This window comes from Lampetra planeri, chromosome 33 (assembly GCF_965212315.1).
Source record: "Lampetra planeri chromosome 33, kcLamPlan1.2.h2, whole genome shotgun sequence".
Lineage (NCBI taxonomy): Eukaryota > Metazoa > Chordata > Hyperoartia > Petromyzontiformes > Petromyzontidae > Lampetra > Lampetra planeri.
The window spans coordinates 10,610,342-10,638,095 of record NC_136139.1 but is presented as its reverse complement, the minus strand read 5'-3'; the positions used below and the strand labels follow the sequence as shown (position 1 = coordinate 10,638,095).

The following is a 27,754-nucleotide window of genomic DNA, read 5'->3' as shown; positions in this document are numbered from 1 at the left end:
CAGCAGTGACGATGCAGGTGATGATTGTGGTGGTGTGAGATGTAGCCAGCTGGTGTGTGAGTGTGTAACCTGAGTCATGATGGTGAACCAACCCATGGCCACATCACATGGTGGTCAAGGTGCCACTGCATCTACCGATGGTAGTGACGATGCCAATGCTAGTGACGGCGGCGGTGGTGTCGATGCATGATGTAGGCGATGTCCGTGCGGTGCAGACGTCTGGATTTGTAGCCTGCGAGAGGGAACCCGTTGCCTATCTCTCTCTCTTTCATTCATGACTGCGCCGCATTTCTTTTTATTCACAAAAAAACCACCCCGAGGCCGCCGCCTCCTCCTCCTCGAGCTCGGCACCATCGCGATCACGACCACCACCATCACCACCACCCGAGCCCAGGCCGCCACGGGCGAGAGAACGAGAGAAAGAAAAAACACCAAAATCGCACCTCGCGTGCACCCCCCCACCCACCACCATCCTGACTCAATTACAACACGCGAATAATAATGACGGTAATGATAATGATGAACGACGATTGCATCATCGTGCAAACGCAAAACAAAAAATATTTTTTACGAATAAAAATCGGCCGATGGCTGTGGTTGTTGTTGGTGGTTGTGTTTGTTGTTGTTGTCGCTGATGGTGGTGGTTTAGTGGTGGTAGATGCCGCGGGAACGCGCTCGCGCACTCGCTCGCCTCGGTGATGAATTAACGCGGCGCTCATTCACAAAACGACGGCGGCCGGGCCCCGGCTTTTGTGAATGCGCGCGGCCGCCGCCGCTCCACGCCCACCACCGCCGAGCGGCGGGGATTTTTTTGTGTGTTGCGTGTGGCAGCGGTGGTTTGTGGGTAAAGGAGGTGGGGGGGATCGTGATGTGGGTAGCGAGGAGGGGAGCAGGAAAAGCTGCGGGGAAGGGGGGGGGCCCGACCGGTGCCCCCACCCCCTCGGGCCCCCTCGGCCCCCTCGGCCCCCGGCCGTCGCCCGCTCGCTTCGTGCGCCGCGGAGGCCTGGCCCCGGGCAGCCGCGCGCGCGAGGAGAGCGGCTCCCATTGGCTGCGCCGCGGTCACGCGGGGTTGTCCATTCATAAAACAGAGGGGCACCGCGCAACGCCGCCGCCGCCGCCGCCTCAATGCAGTTTGTGGTGCTGCTGCTAATGGTGGTGCAATCGTGGTGAAGGTGTCTTGACGATGAATAGATGATTAATAGAGACGGCTGATCATGGAATTATTTCGGGAGCACCACCCACCCACCTCCACCCGCCCAACACTCCGAACCTGAATTCGGGCGAGGAAAAATATTTTACAGAGTCCACCGTGAATATCGACGGATATTGATTGCTGAGCTCATGTTGTTTCGTTGCATCGAATAATCATCATGTTTTGTTCATACCCACCGCCTTGAGATGCGTTGCATTGGGAGGCACGGCGTAAATAATACATGTTGATGATGGAATTATTCCGTACATGAATATCAATTAATAAGCGAATATTAGTTGAATCTCATCATCGTCGTCGTCTTCGTTGTAATAATTGTGTTGTTTAGACTGCGCCTTCCAATGCAGTGCATCTCTCGGGGGCATTTGAGACAATGGCGGTGACACGAACCAGCCGTGGGAAAGTTTGCAGAGCGTCGCCGGTTCGAACCCAGCGGGCCCACCCTGGTTACTCCCATAACATAGTCCGCCACCACCTGGTGATGTCATTCGCAAGTGTAGGCTATTGTGTTGCCGGCGTTATTTTCATAAAAACAATTTTTCGTTAAAGATTATTCTAATATTTATTTTATTACCAAATAAGGCCCACTGAGCGATGTAACTTTTTTTCAGAAGCGACCTGGCTATCACAAATGATAGCTCAACGAAGTGGCTTATCATCACGTGGAAATGTGTAGCAGCCGAATAAAATAAACGCATGTTTTTAAATGTGGAGGGAATGAGCGGAGGAGCCGGAAAAAAAATCAACACAACTACGGGGAGAACATGCAAACTCCAAATATACAGTCAAAGCCATGACCTGCATACCGGGCGAGGTAGTTAACATCTCGCCACCGCGGCGCTCCTGCAGGTTATTATCTGCAAGTTATTCAATTGGAATATACTGAGCAGTCATTGGCAGGACCCCTCCTTCATAATAAAGTGTTTGGCTTAGATCGCGTTATTTATAAATGTGTCGTAACCCTCCACCACCCGACACGGCCAATCATCAAAAAAGTGTCACGTTGCAAAAGACAAATAGTTCACTACTTTAGCCCACCGGTGTGTTGAAGAGTGAATCCATAACATTAACAGTTTTTGAGTACGACGTTTCGCTGGTAATTACATCCAGCATCATCGGGCAATTCGCCTCCTGAAAAAGAGTGATGAGGCTTTCCTGGGTAAATGAGGACATTGCAGGGAAAACAATACAATACCATGTAGACAATATACACGGACAAACGAAACTATATCATGTCAACACTAAACTGAGTTTGTCAACTTGCTTTCAGTTATTCATAAGCTGTCTGAAAATAACGTCTTAGTTTCTGTCTGGAATGTATGGATGGTGGGTACATTTATAATCTTTCTGAGTACACTGTACCGCCATGTGTGTGCCAAAACACCATATACCCATTCAGTAATTCTTAATTTTGTGTGCCATTTTTGTAATTAAAAGCAGCAGTGTATTTTACAGTTTAGGACAATTTTTCAGTAATTCTGCGAAATAAAGTGGCCAGAAATTCTCGTTTGAGAATTGATGCTTTTAGATTCGCAAATGTTGCATGCAATTTTATCTATATATTTTTATCTTACCAGGTAAGGGCCACTGAGCTATATAGTTATTATTCAGAAGCGACTTGGCCACAAATTATATTATAGCACAACGAAGTGGCTCATCATGTGGAAATTTATAGCAACCAAATACTCTCAACGCATGTTGATTCTAAATGTGGAGGGGAAAACCAGAGTATCCGGGGAAAAATCCACACGACCACGGGGAGAGAGATATGCAAGCTCCAAACATACAGGGGTCAGGGTCTGGATAGAACCCACGACCTCCTGTATACCAGGCGATATAGTAAACATCTCGCATACAAATTATGCGTACATTTTCTTGCCGTATGATAGAGGGTCATACGCAAGCACTGCATGGAAACGTGCTGACGTGAACAAATGCGCCACATGCAGAAATATTTGCGACGTGTTAAGTGTACAAAAAGTGGCCACGTCTTACAACAAATGTAGCCACGTTGGAATGACGGCGATGGCACGAATCAACATAAAATGTTGGGCAATCTAACGGCCATTTTTTTGTGCCATTTAAAAGTGTCGAAGTGCAAAAAAATAAATCCTGAGCCTTGAAGAATCTGGGTGACCGAAACTCGAAACCCACCCCGATGACCGCAGAGTGGCCCCTGTCGTGAGCACGTTTTGATAATTGTAGGTTTATCAAAAGTTATTCGTCAAAAAAGAAATGGACAGTGAAGATGGATTAACTTGGACTGGAAATGTTGCCGTGTTTTGTTGTTGTTGTGAATTTGTTTAGGAATGGCATTCGTTAACGTCCACGGTGCGTGTGGGGGGGAGGGGGGTGTGCTCACTCGAATAACACTAGGTAACACAATTTTAGTTCCTGGGTAGTAAGTGTTATTTCGTAATTGTTTATGCCTAAAATGTATAGAAAATGGCTATTATTCCCCACAGTCTTTGCTTTTGTGACCAGGACAGTGATATTTTGAAATGTATCTATTTTCAGTGAGAAATTTGTGTCTTTTCGTTCACATAGTCAGAAAAAAGCAACATATGAATCAAAATGTACATGTATTTACACTAAAGTAATACAAAAATTACTACAAAAGATTTAGAAGTGAGTAGTTTTTCGAGATTTATGATTATACTGTAAATACGTTCACGAATCAGCCCCCAAATGTAGTCTTCCATCATGTTCTCATTATATACTGCCCTTGGTAGCGGCGTTCAAAGTCCAGTATATCCTGGTGGAAGCGCTCGCCTTGCTCCTCCGAGTACGTTCCTATGTTCTCCTTAAATGTATCAAGATGAGCATCAAGGATATGGACTTTGAGGGACATCCTACAGCCCATTGTGCCATAGTTCTCAACCAGCTCCACGTAGTTTTCGACCCTGTGATTGCCCAGGAAGCCACGAACCACTGCGACAAAGCTGTTCCAAGCCGCTTTCTCTTTACTAGTGAGCTTGGGGAATTGATTGCAATCCAGGATCTTCTTCATCTGTGGCCCGACAAAGACACTGGCTTTGACCTTTGCATCAGACATCTTAGGGAAGAAGTATTGAAGATACATGAAGGCTGCCGACTCCTTATCTACAGCTCTGACAAATTGTTTCATAAGGCCCAAATTGATATGCAGTGGTGGCATCAGCACCTTCCGGAGGTCCACCAGCGGCTCCCACTTGACATTGTTCCTCCCCACAGAGAACTCGGTCCACTGTGGCCAGTCTCACCTGTGATAGTGCGCCTTGGTGTCCCTGCTGTCCCAAAGGCATAGCAGAGAAACTTGGTAAAACCGCCTTCGAGACCTTTCAGGAATGCCACCATTTTGAAGTCTCCCATGACCTGACCTCCCATCCGTACTCATCATACTTCAAGGCGTCCAGAAAGGTCTTGATGCTATTGTAATCCTGTTTGAGGTGCACTGAGTGGGGCCAGGGGAAGAGACGGGTACTTGTTACCATTATGGAGCAGCAGAACGACTTTGAGGCACTTGGATGAGCTGTCAATGAAGAGGCGCCACTCATTCTGGTTACAGGTGATCCCGATTGCCTCGAACAGACTGGTCACATTGTGGCAGAAGCAGAGCCCATCTTGACGAGTGAAGAAGCTGCAAAAAGGTTGGTGACGCTTCCGCTGATCTGCGACTTGCACACTTTCATACATCAAGTTCTACTGCTTGAGCCGAGACGTCAAAAGCTCGGCATTGGACTTGGTGAGACCAAGATCTCTGATCAAGTCGTTGGGGTCTTTTTGTTTGGGGTAGTGTGGGTTTCTCTCCTCAGCTCCACCTCTGAAATTGTCATCTGGATCTACAACGTCTTCCTTGCTCTCCGTCCTGCTGTTCTCTTCTAAAGACAGCTGCTCTCTCAGGAGGAGTGGGTACGGGAAGCTCATGGCAGTGTGGCACCGGGGCGATTGATGAAGGAAGGTCCGGATACGTGATAGCAGGTGCATTCTTGCCAGTTCGACGTTTGGAAGGGTCCACCATGCAGAAGTAGAAGTTGCTTGAGTGGTCAGTGGGTTCCCGCCAAATTCTTGAGATAGCGAACTTCAGGGCTCTCTTTTCCCCTCTGTACCATCCTACAAAAATACATTTATTTCAGCCATGACTAATGTGTAAGAGATTCTCGCAACATTTTTAATATATGATATTTTTTTCCAATAACATTGAATAACATTTTAAAAATAAAAACTTTTACAATTTTTAAATTTGTCACAAATTTGATAACATAAAATTCCGAACAACAATTGTATATCTTACCTTCCAGAGTTATTTTTATTGCTCGCAGGTGAAATGAGGTGCCCAGGATTTGTCTTGATCTTTGACAGGCATGCCGAAATATGCCTTGTTGGCCTCACACATCGTAGCAGATGCTTCCACAGAGTACTTTTTCGTTCTTGTCTTGATAAATTGGCCGCAGACGTAGCAAAATGCGTCTGCCGGATGCTTGCAGCCTCTTGATGCCCTCTCAGAAAAATGCAGATATGCATCCACTTAGGCAGCTGGAACTAAACTGAACTGGTGGGCTTAAGGCCCCTGTATTTATACTACTATTTATGTTACTGGGAAGTTCTAGAATGTTCTCGAAGTTACTCCAAATTTACTCAGCACTGAATATATCTTGAATGTTCTGGAAAATATGTAAATTTCAAAATATCACTGTTCTGGTCACAAAAACAAAGTTTGCAGGGAATAATAGCCATTTTCTGTGCTTTTGAGGCATAAGCAATTTGGAAATAACACTTACTACCCAGGAACAAAAGATAAATATAAATTTGTTACACAATGTAATGTCATCTTGCTTTTGTTGAATGGTGCAGGGAGAGGATGCGATGCTGTGGTTTGTTCTGCACTGCAACCTATAAAGCAGAGAGATGTCTCTGCATCACCTAATAGAGGAGTTATTTGAAATACATCTGGCCCCAATACGAGGCACGTTTGTAAGCATATGTGTATCTGTCAGCTTCTTAGGTTTTTTCGGTAAAGTCACGTAGGTCAAAATTAATGAAAATAAAATAAAATAAAAAACAAAAATCACGACGTTTCGGAGGCAACACAAGTCTCCGTCATCAGGTGGGACCGTCACAGCCAGATTAGCTGCATCAAGTTGTTATGTGTGGAGCGCCAGTGGTAACGGTTATGGCGTTGCGCTATGAACCTGGCCGCTCGAGTTCGATTCCCGCTCACAGTCACCAACGCCAGTGACGATTATCTGAACCGGACCTGGGCCTCCCCTAGGCCGACTCGGCTTCAAAAGAGTGCCTGGTACGGTGTGTAGTAAACATCGCCACTCGGGAGACAAAGGTGGCCGGGCGTGGTGCTGGCCACCCACCCCTTCGTGTGCCATGCCGGCCTTCATAGGTGCTCGCTAACAGCGCTTGCCCCAACAGTCTGTTAAGGCTATACGGGAAATCTTTGTATGTATGAATTAACTAATTTTGATGAAATTAGACTTTCTGTGTTCATGTGTCTCATCTCTTCGCATTTCGCAGTCATCTTTCAAATGACGCTAAGCAACACGATCGGCTTCGTGTTTTTTTTGTCTCTCCGCGTCCTATCGTGCCGTGGATGACCATCATGAAAAAACGACAGCGTGGTGTGGATTTTTATACCACAGCGTCGGCATACGGGGGCAAAGGCATGGGGGAAAGGGCTTCTGAGAGAGAGTATCGTGACGCGAGTTACGTAACGTCTCTCAGCCTCTCACTGCAGGGCCCCTTAAAGCCCCACTATGCTGCTATGTGCATCAAAAACGCGCATCTTTGATAATGTCCGCAATTTTGACGTTTGTACTTTTCTATCTACATTTCGAGATGCTGTACAGAAAGAGTGGGCATGTTTTAAATTTATATTTTAAATCCTTTTATCAAGAGGCATGCGGTCATAGGTGGGAGAGGACTCGAGGAAAATATTGATCCTGGACTTGAACAGCGGTAGGAAGGCGACAGCACAGGTTGCCGAGGTTAAAGCAGATCCACGTGGAGCCAACGGAGGAGAAAGAGCGGCTCCCGAACGAGCGAAGGTTGACCACCGGGTACTTCGGCGCTGCAGTTGTGAAATGATATGTAGAAAAAAATAAGAAGTGAATGGGGGATGAGAGCAGTGTGGGTCTTATCGGCCCACCTGATGCGGCTAATGTATGCACGTATGTTGAACTTCTTTCGCACTGTACATAGCCAACCGTGCTAATCGGTGGTGCGGGGGAAGTACAACAAACTAAATACAAAAAGCGGTTCTAAAGAAATGAGTTTTCAATCTAGACGATGATTTAAAGGTGCATCATCGCTCCAGTGGCTTCCTAATATCGTAAGGAAGATCGTTCCAGGCGGCCGCAGAGGGCCAAGGTGATGTTCAACCCTGCCCCATCGAAGTTTGACACAAACCCACAAGCAGAACTGACCACGAGCGAAGGCTTCGCCGTTTGGTGTTCGCACTTTGCAGGCGAATGTGAAAGGCGGTGCAGTTAGCAAACAAGGCACCAATTGACGGAGAACGTCGAGATGCGCGGAGGGAAGGCGAAAGATGGGCAGAAAAATTCGACGGCTCGTCCAAGGGTTAGAAGATTCGGAGGGTCGTATTGGATGGAGGTGGCAATAGGTCGTGAAGAGTGAAAAGATCCTCGGGGGGGGGGGGGGGGTGCTTTGCCCAGAGGTGGGATATTCATGGTTACGAAGGAACAAAAACACGTGATTAATTCATGATAATTGGTGCGTTTTGGAAGCTCTCAGCCAGTGAGCATTACACAATTTGACCACGAGTAACAATAGTGCTAAGTAAGCCCCTTGTTCGAGTCATTTCCTGTTACCATCTCCCCGAGGTCTCCGACCTTTACTGCAGCTCCCCGTCCTGGCATCGCCGGTCCCTCGGTGTGAAGGAGTGGCTTCTCCCCCGGGCTGCGTTTGCTGTTTATCGTTTACCAAACCCCGGACTTTATCCCTCGTATGGGTTGCCCGAGACACACTTGTTTACGCAAGCTTCACTCTCGTTGCGAATTTAACGACAACGGGAGTGCAAACGATGTTCAACAGAAGTGCGGCCACTGAGGCGTTCTCCTTCCTGTGCCGGCACGGCTCTGCCGCCCCACGTGCTTTCGGGCTGCGCCACGTGTTGGAAGAAGCTCCCCTGCACATGCAGCGAAACGTCAGACATCGTGCCAGGCGACACACGGTACAACCCGAAAACACATCGGAGAGTTCACGGGCACAAATCTTAACCACGTAATTATTTCATATCGTTCGCGCCGTATGTAGCCAACCGTACTAACGGGAGGTGCAAAAAAGCAGTTCTTAAGGAATTCGTTTTCAATCTATCGCTGTGGTCGCTGCATATGTATACACACTACGTGTACTTAGTCTGGTACAAGCACTGTGGTGTCACCACCACTCAGTCGCCATTTTTGTATCTGTTTGTCTTCATATAGTTTACTCAGCGGTGTCAGTGGTTTAGTAGTTCGGATGCACAAAACTAGTGGCAATGAAACGTACCTGAACTGGAATGCCCCGTTGTTAACTGGGCCTCAAGTGGATTACCTTGTGTGGTGTGGTGAGCATCAACGGAAGGGAGACTTGCTGCAAGGTGTGCGTGGTGTAAGTGACACCATCTCAAATAAAAATTGTTCATTTTGTTCATTTGTATTTGACCAGGTAAGGCCCCACTGAGCTATATAGCTCTTTTTCAGAAGCGGCCTGGCCAGAAACGATGAATTGGCTCATCACGTTGCACTTCATAGCAGCATCGAAATACCCTAAATGTGGAGGGGGAAAAAACGAGATGACCCGGAGAAAAATTCACGCGACCCCGGGGAGAGAGAGAACATACAACTCCAAATTTACAAGGGGTGAGGGTTGGGATCGAACCTACGAGCTACCGTGTACCAGGAGAGGCGGTTAACATCTCGCCACCATGGCGCCCTTGTGTGCCCTGCTGGCCTCCGTAGGTGCTCACAGGACTTGTCCCAAAGGACTGTACACGACTCACCAGGAAACGTTTGCCCCTCGTTGGCATTGTGATATATAGTCCATACTTTAACATGCTGCAGGAAATAACAAGCACATTTAACAAAAAAAAAACAGGTAACGGGGCCATAGTGCGTTGTGAATAAGTCAACTTTTCCCCCCCGAATTTTACGCCAATGGTGCTATCGATGTCATGTCGTGAGATCAAGCATTCATTCGGATCTTGTAAAACAGTGCAGCCCTTTGTGTTTGAGAACAGCTCATGCAAGTGGATACCACAGAGCTACCTCTGAAATCCTCTCAAGCGCCCTCTGTTCCATGCGGTATGGGACAGCACTTTCCCAACGGCTCTGCCACCGAGACTAATGTTCTGTGCACTAGTTATCCAGTTTAGGTACTAACCAAATGAATTGTGATGGGATTTTTTCGTGGAGTCTAAAAGGAAACTTTTTTTTTTTTTTTACCAGGTAAGGCCCACTGAGCTGTCTAGCGCTTTTATCCGAATGGACCTGGCAACAAAATAATAGCCCCCCAAAAAAAGGTGGCTGATCACGTGGAATTTTCTAGCAGTTAAATACTCTCAACACACCTTGATTCTAAATGTGGAGGGACAAAACGGAGGACTCGGAGGAAAATCCACGCAACCACGGGGAGAGGGAGACATGCAAACCCCAAATATACAGCAGGCGTCAGAGTTGGGATCGAACCCACGTCCTCCTGTATTCCGGGCGAGGGAGATAATATCTCGCCACCGCGGTGCCCCATCATTGGTGAGCGGGCTGCGACCACCAACTCACTCCACTTAAGAACCCGGCTTAATCTTAGTAGTGCCAGCTCAGCGTTCTGACTGACCTCTGAGTCACCCAGACCGCCTGGGTTTGAACTCGCTAAATTTGTGACTGTGAGTCAGATCCCGTAATCAACAACGATCCCTGCCCAGATTAAGGCGTGCGGCACACGCATGTGGACTAATTGAGGTGTGTGTGAGACGTAGCGCTGGCCCGGGGGGGAGAGATGAGGCTGGAGTCTCGCTGCTGACGTTCAAACCAATGTCACCTCCGTTGAGGTCACCACATGTGCTAGATAGACAAAAAAAACTTCAAATGAGAATAAATCCTCAACTGATCCTGGTAATTCGTGACAACACCGAAGAAACAAAAATGCTAATATTTCTTCGGTTATACTCTGTGGGTCTTTCGGTAAAGTCACGTAGATAGAAAAATAATAAATAAAAATCACGACGTTTCGATCGCAACACAAGCAATCGTCCTCATGTGAAAAAATATAGCAAGAGAGCTGGTGAAGCAGGGTGTTATATAATAGGCCTGAGATGGGTGCAGCCCAAGGGTAAGTGGGGGTGGGGTTATTTTTTATTTTTCTATCTATGTGATTTTACCGAAAGATAAAAAAAAGTATGAATTTCTGCAGTCACGAAAGCTTTAAATCAAGACTTCTTCGGTTATAATTTAGTCAAAAGCACTGGCGGTGTCATCTGCATATCGCGTTATTTTTAAATGTTTGTTTCCTCTTTGTGTGCCTTTTTTTCATCCTCGAAAGACAAAACCCTGTCCGTGCTCTAGCGTACAGGCCTAAGGAAAATATTTAGTTTATTCAGCTTTTTTGTTGCTGTATTTATATTTCGACGACGTGCGGACGCAGGCGGGCGAGCGAGTGACCGATTTTAAAATGTATCTTTTTTTTCTCCTCTTTGCAAAGAATCTTCCACTCGATCCGCGCACGCGTTTCTGCTCAACCGGCGGCTCCCGCGAACTTCAGCCCGTGACCGTTTTTTTGCGGGACGGCAAATCCGGCGACGCGGCGTCGTCGGGATGGGAGAGCCGCGTGGGGGACGCAGGCTCGGGCACCGGCGAGTGCACGAAGCCACCTGCTTTGCGCCCCGTCCACACCGACCACACCCGCGCTCCTCACGCCCACACATTTTTCCCATGCAGAGATGGGCGTGTGTCGGTGTTGAGTGGTTATTCACGGTCTCGGAGTCGGTGTCGATTTTAAGATTTTTGGTGCTGCTGGAACGGTGGCGGAGGGAAGGGGGGGAAAATTGAGCACGGAGTCGCTTAACTTTTCAGACGAATCCCCCCCCCCACAACCTCGTTCGTTTGGACGAATGCGAAAGGTAAAATTATTCTCGCGCGGTTAAAAACCGTTAAATGAATTAATTGCGCAACAAAGGCGCGCAAAACGATTCGCGTCGAGACGCAAATCTCGTCTCGTAATAAAATCCCCTTAAAATATTTTTCCCTCGGCGTTAGTTTTTTTGCGGGGGTGGAAATATTATTTGCACCGCGTCACTGCGACTTAGACAAGGTGGGGGGGGGGGGGCGCTGCGCTCTACGCGTGGCGTTCAAGCGGCGTCTAACCCATCGGTGCGCCCTGCAGGGCTTCCGCGCCGGACGCCGTCATCCCCAGCAAGAGAGTTCGTGCCCTTTGCCGCCTTGTGGTGGGACTGAACGTGACTGCATCTGGATTTTGTCCAGGGGCAGTCTTTTTGCTGCTGCTGCTGCTGCTGATGTTGGCAGTGGGCAATGTTTTATTTTACCGCAAAACAAGATGCACGGTGTAGTCGCGCAAACAGGGGTGATCCGAGCCAGGTGCTTGCGTTGTTTAGAAATTACTTAATCTTAAGTGACCACCATGTTTACCCTCGCCGCATTGCAGCCCTCTGCCAAAGATGAATGAACGCCTTGGCCGGCAGCGGCGGTGGTGGCGGTTACTTATATTTGGCCGTGGGCCTCAGTCGCTGGAACTCGCTCCGTTGCGCTATTCCAGTCCATTGACTTCACACTTTCAAAAGTTCCAACTCACTGCATTTGATTTTTTGGAGTGAAACAGAGGAGCTCAATGGTGGTTGTTTGTGTGGCTGATGCTGCTGCTGCTGCCGCGGGTAACATTGTCCCAGATAATCATTGGAAAATATTAAATTAGCCGCAATTTTACGTAACTCACTTGAGGGCAGGCGGTTTCAAAAAATTCGGCAACCTCATAGTCAAAACATGTTTAATCATCCTAATAATACATTTGTGGTGTCATTTTGAAGGTAATTGTGTCTACTTTCATAAAACGTCGCTTATTAATGGATTAAGGCAATGGCTTGATACGTGTGGGGAAGCTGAATGCGCCGTCAGACAGAATTACCCAGCATGGAGGAGAACCTCGGTTCGTCATTTAAACGTTGTCATTTCGCACCTCTAATTAGCACGGTTAGCTACGCACGGTGCGAAAAATAAAGTTCATCACACATACAGTACACATCTAAGTGTGTCCAACAATGCGGTGTTTTATGAGCATTTATGAGCATCGCTCGGTTATCAAGAAAGATGGTACGAATTATTTATTCTTCACTTAGAGACAAAGTTGGCTGGCATACTCTGTCCAAGCAAAAATCAACATTCGTGATTATACTATACCAATGCTCTTTGGTTCTTTCGGTAAAGTCACGTAGGTGAAAGTAAAAAAAAATGTAAAATAAAATTATTAAATTTAGTTATTTTTATTTAAAATGTTATTTTTCGATTTAAAGCTTTCGTGACTGCAGGGATTCATATTCTTGGTTCTTTCGGTAAAGTCACGTAGAAGGGAAGTAATAAAATAATAAAAATAAAACATAATAATTATTTATTTTTATTTTATTATGTTTTATTTTTATTATTGTATTACTTCCCTTCTACGTGACTTTACCGAAAGAACCAAAGAGTATGGACCCTTGCAGTCACGAAAACTTCAAATCTAGAATTATACCAATGATTACCAAAATCGTGAAACTACCCTGCATACATTCACATTGATATATATATTTTGAAAACGATTTCTAAATACATTTATGCGTGAGGTGGATAAGTGGGGCGGTGAATTGCTCGCCCCGCTGTGAACCCAAATGATCTGAGTTCGATCCCTGGTCACAGCTATGTGCAGCACTGGTGAGGAGTGACATCTGAACCAGACCACCGTGCTGAAATACGATCAAACAACCTCCGCGGCTGACATGGCATAAGGTAGGCCTTCATCCAGCGGCGGGCTTGACAGAGGGCTATGTCATTGACGCAGGACCATGTGCAGCGGTTACACGCACGTGTTTGCCGTTGGCTGCGTGCCGTTTTTAAACATGCTTATTGTCTTCTCTTATCACGTGTGAATCTGTGAGCCGTCAGAGTTTCGTGTTTCGCCACCTGAGATAACAACCACGTGAGTCAGTCCCTCTCCCCCGTGCAGACACCCTCGCTCCCACCGGTGATGATTCTGTGATGCCGGGCGTTACGTGTCGGCTGGGCGGTGGGTGAGCGCGGCGTAGCGGCGCAGTCTATGGAGGAGGCTCGTGAAGGACGCTACTTGATCGGTCGAAGGCTGTCGCCCTCCAACAACAACAACAACAACAGCAACAACAACAACAACAACAGCGGGCAGGGGAGCGACGTTCGCAACAACGAGCCGAGGAGCCCAGCGGCGGCTATAAACGCGGCGAGTTGGCACAGCAGGGGGCACAGCTGGTGCATCTGCCAGTCGTCTCGGTCGGACAACCCATGGCACCTGGGTCTGTTCCGTGACCTCCTTGTCAGCGAGCTTTTGACACTTCACGTGGCCTCGAAGTGCACCTAGCCTGGCACAGGCGCCGTGGTGACGTCACCGGTACGTAGTGGGGCATGGCAGGTGTTGGTATTGGTGCTGTTTAGCGACCGTTCCACGGTTCTTAGCCTCTTGATCGGTGGTGTACGGTCTGCATGAATGGGGGAGTTTAAGTTTATTTTATTTGTTACACCAAAGCTTTGCCCATCACGGGGATTACGTTCACGAAAATATCTGCAAACCCGCGATCCACAAAACTTCAAAGGCTTTGGCTACGTACGGTGTGATAGAGGTTCAACATACGTACATACGTATGGGAATGTTATGGTTTGGTTCACGGTGAGTCATACGACACCCCGTCCATTTGTTTCGTTACTCTACATTAACCCGGAAAACAAACAGGAAGTATTTTGAATGTAAAATAGGATGAATATTGACGATAGTGTTAAATATAACTTGTACAGTAAATGTATAGAATTAGGAAAATGTATGGAGTGTACAAAACTGTACTGTCCACTTATACATAAAAGTAAACTTGAAAATAAAGATAAGGTAGATAACATAGGTACGGTGACTATTATCCAGTTTAAAAAATAAACAAAAATAAAACTTACTTTGACTTACTATGGATGATGATGATGATTGCATTTGTACTCTTCTGCGGCACCATCACCGCGAGCAGTACAGTTAAGAGTGCAGTGCTTTGTTACGATGCATACTGGATGGGAATCTCACAGTCGGCCGTGAATGGGCCGACTAACTCACTATAACAACTAACTCACTGTAACTAACTCACTATAACGCGGTACATTTTGGCACCTTATGGTCAAATCCGTGACGAGGAAAACCCGTGATGAGCGAAGTTTGATTGTGAACATGGGAGAGGAGAAGCACGGTTGACCTTATGTTTGGGGCAGGGCAGGGGGGTCAAAGTTGACGAGCCAGTTCAGGCAAGGGCCGCGTGTCGCTTCAGAATGAAGAACACATCACCGGTGCAGATTCAGTTGCTCGTCAAATAAGAGTGAATACAACTTCGTGGCCCTGACTTGGTAGTTTGTAAGAAAGCATCAGCTAGTTGTGCATGGATTCACAACTTTAAATAAATAAATAAAACATCCCTTCAATGTTATTAAAATTGTGCCATCAGTGATATGTCAATATATGGACGAGCCACTCAGATCTCGTCTCATTTAGAGAACGGCCCACAGAAGCAGTTATTACAGAGCTACATCTGAGACACTTTAAAGTGATTTTTGTTCTATCCTGCAGGGGGCTGCAGTTTCCCACCCACTTTGCCGCTGAGAGTCAAGTCCATCGCATGACAAACTGATATTTTATATCCTCGGAGCTGGAATTTAGATACATTAAGTACCTAAGTTAGTTATTGGTGACTGGACTGAGACCATCACCTTTAATAACAGGCGGCTGGAAACCGGAATTCGAGCCCAGGATCTCAGCGATCCTGGCTCAGCATTTCTGACATCTGGGCCACGTGTCCAACTAATAAATGAATAACTTAAAAGCTCGTACGATTTCTCTAGCGGTATCACAGAGATGTACGGTTTCTACCAGAGTGATACAGGTTGGGGGGAGGGGGCCGTTTGGTGGGGGTGGACAGCTGTGCACACTGACTGACGATTGATGTTGACCCGACGGAGGAGGTAGAAACGGAATCGTTGTTTTGTCTGAGCCCCATTCAAAGGTGTAGGCGTGCAATAATTGTCGGGCATTGTGCAAGGTATTTGGAGAACACGATGTTTGCATATGAGGCTTTTCTGTGACTTGCATCTCTGGGGAATTGCTCGGGTTGATTCAGTAAACGCTTTAACTCCAAACGACACGACACCCCTCCCCAACAAGTTCGTCTGTTCTCGGTCCCATCGCGTGCTCGCAGCGAATGTCCTTGACAACAAAGGATGCGGTTGTTATTTAGAAAAAATATATAATAATGGTAATAAAATAAAGGGCCCCATTGAGAAGAGAGAGAGAGAGAGAAGCAGGCTGATGGGCTGGTGGGTGTGTTCCTGGGAGGAGGGCTTGGGAAGGAAGTCTCTGCCCACACGGAAACCGCAGGCGCTTGGGCACAGCCTCCCTGGGGAGGATGAGGGCCCTGTAAACAAGCGATGTGGCCGCCCTCTCCGCATCTCGCGGTGGCCAGATGTGAACTACATCGCCTGATGTGCAGGAAGTTGGGTAGATTCAATCCCGACCCTGATGCCTGTATTTTTGGAGTTTGCACGTCTCTCTTTAACCCGTGGTCACGTGGATTTTCGTCCGGGTCCTCTGGTTTTCCCTCCACATTTAGAATCACGTATTTGGCCACTGCTGTAATTTCCCACGTGATGGTGTAAGCCGCCACTTCGTTGAGACACCATGTGTGATGGCCAGGTCGCTTCTGGAAAGAGAGCTTTAAAGCTCAGTGGGCCTTACCTGGTAAAATAAAAAATATTTTGTTTGTATTTATTAAGTTTCCGGTGGATGTGACCGACGTGCCTCCGCGAGGTCACCCCCCGAGGGGGCTCCGCCACGTCGCCACCTGCGCGGGTCTCACCGGAGCAAAGCGGCGTGACCAAATTCTAGCGACGAGTGTTTCTGTTTTTTTTTTTAAATGATTTCAAACGAAGGTTGAAAGCGCCGACATATTCGCTTTCAGATGATCACCCAGTGCAAGTGAAATTGTCGCGTAACGTCGTGTTGCTATTAGGGATTTACCCGAGAGAAAAACTTGGTAAAAAAGGGTTTATCTTGTCGATAATTAAATGCTTCCCAGGACAGATGCACATTGCAAAGCAACGCGCGTTGGAAAGCGTTCGAGAATCCATGTGCATGGCTGTTTTTTTCTTCCCGATGTTTTATTCGCCAATGTTTCCAATCATGACATGACCCTGTATGTTAGCACGTTGAACTTCTCCCGCACCGTACGTAGCCAACCGTGCTAATCGGAGGTGCGGGGAGATCGGAGAAGCCATCGAAGGGATTCCCTTTGCCAAAACTGTTTCCTTTACCGACTGTCTTTTGGCGTCCGCCGATTTCATTTGCTCTTTGTAAAACATTCCGGCACACTCTCAAAATTCGTCCAGTAATACCTCGATATGCATATATATTCGACAAACACAGTTTGGGTAAAACAAACTTGGAATTTATTACCATTATTTTACACACAAAGCTAAAAATGAAGAATAAATAAACACACTGAAATTAAGCCTTGGATGAAGCCATGGTGTTTGGTGGGCAATGCAACCACGTGACCGCACCGTTGACTACACTGGTAAATGGTCTTTGTTAACAATATTAATGGTAAATTATGAAGTGTTTATAGTTTGAAATGGTGAGTGACGAAGGCTGGGAACGCATCCTCACAGTACTAATGTTAGAAGTTATTTAATGTACGAAGTTTGAATATGCGCGAACGAAGCTCCAGGCTACGCATCCACTTCGTACATCAAGGTGTTACTGAATACCGCCAAATGCTACAAATATACGGAGGGGGTCATTGTGGTGCATTTGTGGCAAGAAATTTGAGTGTAATTAGTGCGACCATATAATGTTACCTTGTATGTATGTAGCACTTATTTTGCGCCATACGTAGCCAACCGTGCTAATTGAAGGCGTGGAGGAAGGACAACAAACTAAACGCAAAAAGCAGTTCTAAAGAAAAGAGTTTTCAATCTAGATTTAAAAGTGCATAGATCCAGTGGCTTCCTGATATCGGAAGAGGCTTCCAGAGTGCCGCAGAAGCTCATCCGAAAGCGTGCAATGCCGTCTTTGTTCGATGGCTCGCCAAAAGCCGCTGCGAAAATGACCAGAGTTCGCGTGATGGTGTATGCCCCTTGACGAGACCGGCGTTGCAGGGTGGCGGCACCCGTGACGCCTCGGGGCTTCCCACTGGAGCGGTCGCGTGAACCGCGGGCGGATGCGGCCTGTGGGGAAGGACCTGCTGCATAATTGTTGGCGTTTTCTTAACATTAATTAAACTAAATTTTGATTTAAAGCTTTCGTGACTGCAGGGATTCATATTATTGGTTCTTTCGGTAAAGTCACGTAGAAGGGAAATAATAAAATAATAGAAATATAATACAATAAAAATTCTCACGACGTTTCGATGATGATTGCTTGTGTTGCAGTCGAAACGTCGTGAGAATTTTTATTGTTTTATATTAATATTATTTTATTATTTCCCTTCTACGTGACTTTACCGAAAGAACCAAGAATATTAATGAAACTAACTCGGCATGTTCGTCAGTAATATGTATAATAGGTGACGTTTCGAGCAGTGGCCCTTCCTCATAGCACATCTGTGTGTGTGCCAGGCACGCGTAGGGGTGGTGGAGACGGGCATGCGCTGTGAGTAAGAGACATTGCCCGAAAACATCTATTACATTTTTATTGAATTTTAAATGGCTGCGTTATTGACGAATGTGTTGGGGTTTTGTTATTTGAGGTTGTGCACCCAACGCAGTGAAACCAAACGTTGCCCTTGATTTGTCTGCAAGTCTGACGCGTCCTGTTCCTTTGTTACCCGTTCCTCCGTATGGAACACTTTGAAGTTGTTGTTCTATGCCAATGCATCACGGACCTCCCTCGCGATCCTAGCTGGGTAACTGGCTAAACTGGACTTTCCGTGTAGCAAATGAACATTGATTGATTTAAAGGCCGATAGAATTCTGTCTGCAGATGGAGCAATTGAATCATCGGCGTGTGTGCATGTGCTGAGTGGATTGCTACATCAAGGAAGAATGAGGGCTGGCTTTAAACCAGCAGTGGATTGATCATGGCTGACCACGAGGGTGATAATGATGACGGTCACGACCACGACGACGGCGATGATGAAACCGTGGTGGTGGGATCTGCAAAGCTGCCGTCCTCGCCGCTACTGCCGCGCCGGAATAAACCGCACATGCAACCGAGACTCCGGGGCATTGTGTCAGCCACTCGAACGTAAACTATCAATGGGGCCCATTGTTTCCACCCACCCCCCCCAACGGCAAGTGGTGGCAGCTTGGAGAATAAAGCGCAGCCGGGAATTGGCCGAGGCATCGGATCGGGCAGCCTCAATGGGGGGGGGGGGGGTGGCCGTACTGCTCGACGCACAGCGGCGGCGGCGCGAGTGCGAGGCCGTGCTGCTGCTGCTGCACGTGGGGGTGGCGGAGACGGTCCGAATGGGCGTCTTGCCGGTCGTGCGCACCGCTCTGTGTTTATTTCCTTGCCGCGGTTTTGGCTTTCCGCCCGCCTCTCCCCCGATACGAGGGTTGCCGAGTAGAGGCACGAAGGGCGCGACGTGACCGAGCGTTCGGCAACTAAGCGGCGCCGATGATCGAATGTGCGTCGGATACCGGAAAGATGAGTGTTGTGTGACCTGCGGTGTGGTGGGTGGGTGAGTGGGCGATGGATGTTGCGGTTTTGGTTGAACGCGGCGCCGGGTGAGTCGCAACGGTGAATCTGGTAGACCGAGCATCCCTCCGCGCGTGGGGGAGGAAGCGACGAGTGAATAATATATATTTTTTTAAAACTTTTTTAAAACACGCTTTTATGAAATGTACTAAAAAGTAAAAAAAAATCTGTTCAAGTACTTTGCATAATATATGTTTAATATACTCTTGTTGTAACTGACTAAAAATAAAAGCTTGGGGCGTTTAAATAAATATATTTTTCTGATAGAATGTAGTATTGTCATCAGTATGACATAAGTATACCAAGTTTCGATTTAAAGATTTCGTGACTGCAGGGATTCATCTTCTTGGTTATTTCGGTAAAGTCACGCAGAAGAGAGATAATAAAATAATAAAAATTAAACATAATAAAATATACCAAGTTTGCAGTCGATACCACATTGGGAAGTGGGTTAAAATTGAGTTACAAGATTTTTTTAGGATACAACAACAACGACAACAGACAGAGTGAGTTCAATAATAATAATAAAAAGCGTGTAAATAAAAAAAGAAGAGCGACAGGGAGACGCCTGACCGCCGGTAAATCGGCGTCTGCCGAATCATCGCTGAGCACGACTCCCACCAAGGATTCATACTCTTAGTCACGTAGGTAAAAAATACAATTAAAAATTACTAAAAGTAATAATAGAAATAAAATAAAATAATAATTAAAAATTCCTAAAAGTTATAATAGAAATAAAATAAAATAATTATAGAAATGAAATAAAATATGAATTTTATTTCTATTATTACTTTTAGTAATTTTTAATTTTATGTTTAACCTACGTGACTTTACCGAAAAAACCTAAGAGTACGACTCCCACCCCCACCCGGCACCGCCGCTCGCCCAATGCAACGTCCGCTCGGACCGCGGGACAAGGGGCGCGTCTCGCGTCGGGGACTTCAAAGACGCACCCGCGCGCTTCCTCTTTGCGTTTCCCCACCAATAAGCCGTTCGTTCGGCGGGATGTGACTCATGTAGCATTCGCGTGCGCCGGCACCCTCCGGCACGCTGTGCGTGGCCGTTATCTAGGAGGAGGCCGTGGATGAGGATTTGGTCGGAATATCGCACTGGCTCGTACCACGCGCGCATTTGCCCGGGAGGTCAACCTGAAACTTTCAGGGGCGTAGCCCTCCCGTGGTGGCGAGATGTTAACCACCTTGCCTGGTGTGCAGGAGGTCGCGTGGGTTCGATCCCGACCCTGACGCCTGCTGTGTGTCTCTCTCTCCCCGTGGTGGTCCCGTGGATTTTTCTCTGGGCCCTGCGGGTTTTCCCTCCACATTTAGAAGCAACATCACACGTTTAATGTATTTGGCTTCTGTACATGATAAGCCACTTTCTTGAGCAATCGTTTGTGATAGCCAGGTCGCAAACTATCAATGGGGCTTAAAAAGAGGTATTGGGCCGTCCATAAATGACGTCACGCGATTTTGGACGATTTTCTGACCCCCCCCCCCCATCGTCACACGGCGTCACAAAAAGTCAGATCCCCCTCAATATGACGTCACAAAGCTCTGCCCCCCCCCCCAAAATAAAACATGTTTCAAATCGCTTTAAACTATTGTCATTGTAGTGCGTATTTAATGTGGCGCTGCACTCTGATGTTGTAGGAGAAACATTTATTAAAAGTATATTTAATTAAGTAGAACGTGTTGTCTATATTTATTTAAAGTTGCGCATTTTGATGTGACGTCACATTTCTCAAACCTCCACCCCCTCGTCACACATCGTCACAAATGTCTGACCCCCCCCCCCCCCCCCTAGGTGTGTGACGTCATTTATGGATGGCCCCTATGTAGCTGAGCGGGGCCTTACCCTGGTAAAATTTTATTTTTTAAATAGTTGAAGTCCTCGTAGAATTGTTGGTCTGAGGTCCCCGCGCCGCGCTCAACCCCAAGTATGGTTAACGGTGTCGAACATGAACCGCGTGTTTACTTTGGTGTAAACTCACGCGGCCCGTGCGTAAATCAAAACCTTTGCAGAGTTTACGCACAAACTCGCGGACAGCTCGCACACGCAGCCGGTCGCCTGTCGGCTGCAGCAATTGTAAACGCGGTTGATGTGTTCGGGCACGGTGTTGATGGCCTTGCGTGTGTGTGTGTACGATGCGCTACGAACCCGGCGACCCGAGTTCAATTTCCCGCTAAGGGCCAACACCATTGACGATTGTCTGAACTGGTCGTGGGTCTCCCCTAGGTTGACTCGGCCTCAAGTGAGTACCTGGTGCGGTGTGTAAACATCGCCACTGGGGAGACAAAGGCAGCCGGGTGTGGTGCTGGCCACCCACACCTTTGTGTGCCGTCCCTGCCGTTATAGGTGCTTGCGAACAACACTTGCCTCAACAGTCTGGTATGAGCTATACGGGGGATCTTTGCCTTTGTTTTGTGTTTTTTGCTGTCGCTGGTGTGTTTTGTGAGCTGTTGTATTGAAACACCGACCAGAAATTAATTGTTGTGACCACGGCCTGGCACAAGGTGCACGGCGTGCGTCTTGTCGATTCTGTTTCAGCGAAGCGTTCTTTGTTTCACGAACAAATCTTTGCCCCCCCCCCCCGCGCAAAACTTTTCACTGCCACTCGTCATCACGCAAATGTGGTCTTTCGGCTCAGGCCGCGTGTTCAGAAATGTTTCTCTTCAGCTCACACCATGCACTACTCTTCAGGAGTCGAACCGAACCGCACTTTAGACTATTTATTTATACTGCAGGAGGAATCCGATGATATTTCGAGCTTTTTTTCCCACATATGTCGAGTCAGGACATGGGGTAAGAACGTCGCAACAACGAACAGCACAAAAACACGACGAGAGTGGAAAGCACAAGAATGGTGGACTAATCACCCAAACACATACTAATACAACTACACCATCCTACCAGGCAAAGCCCACTGAGGTGAAAACTTATTTTTCATGTACATTTATAGCACCAAAATAATCTAAATCATCTCAATGCTTGTGTATAAATGTAGGAGGAAAAACCAGAGGACCCGGAGTAAAAAATCCACGCGACTTTAATCTTTATTCTCGTTTAAGATTGATTTCTTTGGCGTAAAATTTGTTTCTTTTTACGTTCATTAAAAGCCCATGGTGTTCAACATTAAAGAGTACGATTTGATTTAAGCATTCACAGGAATGAGTCATTCGAGCTCATGATGCTCAGCAGCAGCACTGTATTTTGTGTTCGGCTGCCGTGATGATGTCATGGCACCTACTTAAGGACCCGGATCAGGAAGCTCTTTTCACACTAGAGCTGAGCTCTTGTTAACACCCGATGATGATGCTGCTGCTGCATGTAATCTCCAGCGAAACGTTGTTAATAAAAAAAATTGTCAAAGATTCAGTTTGCCTTTCAACATGCTGCATCGCACGGTTTCGGATGCTCTTCTGCGGCCGTCTGGAACGCTCTTCCGAAATTATGAAGCCACTGGAGGAATGCACTTTATTAAAATGAAAACTAATTTCTTTAGAACTCCTTTTTGCGTTTAGTTTGTTGTCCTTCCCCTTGCACCTCCGATTAGCGCGGTTGGCTATGTACGGTGCGAAAGAAGTTCAACACACATGAATAACCAAATTTAATGTCATATTTGCCCATGACGTGACAACTTTATTTGATTGGCTGTTGCGGGGTGGTGAAGGGTTATAGTAACAAATGACATTTTATACCGACGTGGTCTAACCCAAAAGACACTAACAATGAATACAAATGTAAAAAGTAAAAAAATTCTTTAATTTTTTCCACTGCTGGATGAGGGCCTCTTTGCTCCATGTCTGTCATAGAGGTCGTTTCACCATACCTCACCGCTCTACTCCTGTCTTGATGACGCCTCTGCGGGGCAAGGCTGCTCGTTGCTGGGCCCGGAACGTTTTTTTTCCGTTGTCTTTGCTGGTTTTGCGAGATCCAAATTTTTTTACGTGCGTTCCGGAAACTAACAGAAACTGGAAGAAGAAGCAAAAAACGCAACAAAGAAATTCCATTATACTCGCAACGGGAGATATTTCCTGGGATTTGTTGCGCCGTTGCAAACCGACGGGCCCGGTCGTCTGAATGAGACCTGGGGTCAATTATGTAATCCCAGTTATGGCGGCCATTGTTAGCTGATATTACCATTACATTGCGGACCACAATTCATTACCAGTCACACAATTACAATTATAGTTGACCCCAGCCCTGGACTGAAAGGGTGGAGCAGCACCCTGTACGCGGTTTCATCGTCACATCATCGCTCCTCCTCCACCTCTTCCTCCCGTGATTTCATCTGCAAGCCGATAGGTGCTCTTACGTAGCGGTAATTTAGTGACCATTTTTTTTCAGTCCATTGTCTTAGTCTAGTTGACGACTGCCTTCTCTTTGTGCAATCTATTCGACTAAAGCACTTAAACTTTAAGTCGTAATATTCATAGTCACTAAATGTTGATGTGAGGGGCATGTAATTCCCCCCGCCCCTCCCCCCCCTCTCCGGAGCCCCTCCCCCCACCCCCCTCAATTTTACCAGGTCGGCCAACCTTTGAACTCGGTCATCTATTTGTATACACATATATAGTCGTCTCTAGTAACGTTACGAAATTATCTCAGTCAGCACCTTCGTTCAGACCACAGTTAATCTCTTCTCATCCTCGTTACGCTTTGCTCTTTCACGGTTAGTCATCGTTATCATCATCGTCAAGTGCTACGATGATGATGACGATGATGTAGCACTTGATTTTCATCCACTCGTAGTCGTCATTGACTATAATAATAGTAAAACACGGAATATTTTTGAATTGCGAAATCGACACAGGGGCGCAACGACTTTCCCGATTCTCTGTTTGCCGTTCGCGACGAAGCATTCGGTGGAGCTGGCGGACCTGTCCTCCGGACGACCGCGCCGGTGCACGCGACCCACGCGCTAACCGATGCCGTCTTCCTGCTGCGCGTCTCTTTGAACCCCCTATGTCACGGCGGTGGCGGCGGCGGCGGCGGCGGTGTCGACGGCGGTGGCGGAGCAGCGAGAACCACATTGTCCGCGTGCGCGCAGTGGTGATGACGAGGACGGACGAGGGCTGGGTGTCGCTGGCCGGCGGCGGACTCAGCCAGGTCAGCATCTCCCGCCTCCGGCAGCTCGACGAGAACGGCCGCAGCGACTTCCTGGTGCGCGGGGAGCGCATCGGGGATGGCCTGGTGGGTGCGGCGCGGCGCTCGGCCCCTCCCCAGACTGACGCGCCGCTCGGACTCGCGGAACTCCCCCTGTGTGACGATCCCCGGCGCGACACTCGTTGCGATTCGCGAGCCCGAGCGCTCTTGGTCGCGCGGCAGCGTTTTTGTACGTTCCTCCATCCGTTGCGCTCGGGTGACGGTGATCACTCCAGCCCCACTCGCTCGCCACCGAGCATTTTCCGTTCTGCGGTTAATTAAAATATCAATAATAATAAATGATAACTATTTGTCAATCTGCACCATGTGACGTCGCGGGGGGTGTTGTTTCACCGTACTTTTAACACGCTGGCCGGCGTGGATTGTTGAGGTTGGGTGCCCCAGACCGAATCGGATATCACTCGTCAACTGATGTTAGCTGTGGCCTGGAATCAAGCTCAGGTCGTGCGGTTCGTTGCGTGGCGTGCGAATCACTGCGCCACCACTGCAAATGCCCTCTGTTTGGATTGGTAACCACTGCCCAAAATAAGTCTTGGCCAAAAAATCGCAGCACACCCAGACCAAGTGCAGCAGCACCGTGCAATTCCCCCCCCCCCCCCAGTAATTGGGATCAGATTGCTCGGCCCTTGGGCCACATGTGGCAAGCAGAAACACCCAGAGATGCTCGCAAAAAAATTAATAAAGCCACCGACCCCCCCTGACCCCCCAACCCCCCCGATTTTGAACCGCTCTTTAGAGTCGTGTAAACTCCACTCGCAACAGCTACCGTGGTTTGCATGCATCGGTTTAACCCCCCCCCCCCCCGCTTTAAAAATGACACTAATAGCTGCGTAATTTATCTTTCTCTGATGCAATAATTACATTATCCCCAAATGAATTCTCGTGTTACGGAAAGAGACTTCGCTTTCATGTGTGTGTGTTCTTTTCTTTTTCCCGAAGATGAATTGACCTATTTTTCAAAATACTAAAGGACTACAAATGAATATCATAGGCACATTTAGAAGACTACAAAGATCTTTCCGGTGCTGCGATTTATTTTAATAAGAATGAAGCCAACTCCACGTTAATGCAGATCAAATTGTTGACCTATAAGTTATTTTTTTCTCTCCTCTGAAATAAAATGTTTTGTCCCCCCCCCCGTACATGTTGGTTTGGGGCTACTTTGGCTCTTCATGTTATCTCGATTTTTTTGTTGCCGATAATTTTTTTGGCAAAGCAATAACTCTGGGCACAGACCGTCATTACTTTTAAGCGTAAAAGTCTCCCCAGTTGTATCCCTTTGAAGGATGAAAAAGAGAGGGGGTGTTTTGGGTCGACCAAAAGCCCCCACGGTTCGATTGGGGAGCCGTGATTTTAGTTTTTTTTGTTTGCGTATCAAAAGGCACCTAAAGGTGTCGAGAGAAATTTAATGCAAAGGTGGGGGGGGGGGGTGAAGTCTTTTTCCAGCTGGGAAAAAAGGCAAATTCACGCACGTGCTAGGCGATGTGTTTTAGGAGGCTTTTGCATTTGTAGAGGGGAAAATATTTTCAATTTTTGCCACGAAAGTTGAAATACGTTAAATGGTTGATCAACATGGAAAATGTATATTTTTTCTTTCGTAAACCTAAGAAAAAAATGGGATTCTTTTATAATTACCCATTCGAATAGGTAACATTCTCTGCAGTAGTTTATGTGTACGAGCCACACATGCCATTCTGTTTACCCTGCTTTGGGACTCTTTAACACCCTACCTGAAATTACATATTAAAGACAATATTTTCTTGCATAAGCTCGTTAATAGAGATGCCTTTGTCCGTTGCTCAACTACAGGCATCTGTGCCAAGTCGCTGTTTAAATCCATCGCTCTGAGATTATTTTCCAATTTCATGGCCGGAAGATCCAGGTACATTTTTACGTGAACAGGAATTTGACTTGCGAGGAATTTTTTTTCGTTTTTTTTTTACTTTTCACGTCCGTTCATCCAGGAAAGCCTCGCCAGAGTGTCAAGCCTTTTTTTCAGGACGGGTCCTGGCAATTTTTCACAGAAGGGGGGGCGACGTTGCTGCGTCGAATTCCAATTGAGTAATCTTACCGGCAAATTTAATTCCCGCATTGGGATGTGCGGGCGAATAAATCTTAAGTAAAAAAAAAGTGTTTCTTAATGTATTTTTAAATGTTTTTATTGATTCATACATTTTTATTTTATTTAGCTATGGGAGGAAACCAGATAACCTGGAGGAAACGCATCCAGTACGGGGAGAGAGGAGACTAATTCTGCACAAAATAGCGCCTGAGTCAGGAACCGAACCCAGGAACTTCTTGTTGTGAGGGAACAGGTGTTACCGTTGTCGCACGCTGCCCGTCTAACCCGCGTGTGCGCTCGCTCGCTGGCGCGCGTGTGTGTGTCGTGGCGCGGCCAGGTCTTGCTCAAGTGCTTTCTGAAGAAGAACCTGGTGTACACGGTGGCTTCCCCGACTTTCCATCACTGGATGATCGACGACAAAAAATTTGGGCTCTCCTTCCAGACGCCGGCCGACGCGCGCGCGTTCAACCGCTGCGTGCGCAAGGCCATCGAGGACCTCGCCGAAGGTGTGGGCCGATGCGCCGACATCCACGGCAAAAGATAACGCCGTGTTCTTTTTTCGCGTTCGAATTTAATTACCCCGGCGACGTGGTCATTTGCGTCGGGTAAAAATCCGCGTGCTACGTTACGAGAGATGCCGCCGCGATGCAACGTTTTTTTGGCCTACTCTTCCAAGGTACGCCCTTGGAATAGGCGGGAGCAACCCACGCGTTACCCCACCGCAGGCCGCCTGTCTTGTCGGCTCGCTGTGGTGCACCCCTTTAGACTGCTGGTTTCTACCTTCTGGGGCCACGGTTGAAACGATGGGCAGGTTTCTTAAATCTCCTCTCATTGCCCTGGTAACGGCCGTCCATTTTGGGGGGGGGGGATCACACCACGTGGTTCCCCCGATCACTTCAAACTAAACCAGCAGTGTTACGTCTGACACCGTGACGACAATGCGCGGGGCCCGGGGTGGTCGCCCCGATTCGCCGTCGACCCCTAGGGGGAACGGCTCTGGCCCCGGTCCACCCAGCAGCGAGCATCAATCGAACGCCGTGACGTGGACCCCGATAAGGGGGACCCACGCATCGGGGACCTCGTCCCCCCCACCCCCCCCCCCGCTCGCCCTCTTATCCGGTTGAGATCCGGGGACCCCGATGCCGACTTAAGGTGTGCGACTTTTAGGCTGGGCTCTGCTAGGACCGGTAACCATAACATTTCAACTTTGTACCCTTAAACCATAAACAACGGTTCCCTTATACCAAGGACCCCTACAGTGGGTGACCCTGGAAATCTGAGACTCTCCCCCCCCCCCCCCCCCCCATAACAAGTATGTTAAGCGCCCGGATCAAAGGCGCGTCATAAATGTAAACGAAGGTAAGAATAAGATTGTCGGG

The 27,754-nt window shown here is 47.5% G+C and overlaps 1 protein-coding gene across 2 annotated transcripts in view; it reads left to right on the top strand.

Moving 5' to 3' along the window:
• LOC144729779 (sprouty-related, EVH1 domain-containing protein 2-like) overlaps positions 1-27,754 on the top strand; it is a 49,203-nt gene that overhangs the window by 2,408 nt on the left and 19,041 nt on the right. For both annotated transcript variants that reach the window (XM_078610269.1, XM_078610268.1), the window contains exons 2-3: positions 24,169-24,340; positions 26,713-26,881. In XM_078610269.1, the coding sequence (XP_078466395.1) occupies positions 24,169-24,340; positions 26,713-26,881 (341 nt within the window). The remainder of the gene's footprint in view (positions 1-24,168; positions 24,341-26,712; positions 26,882-27,754) is intronic.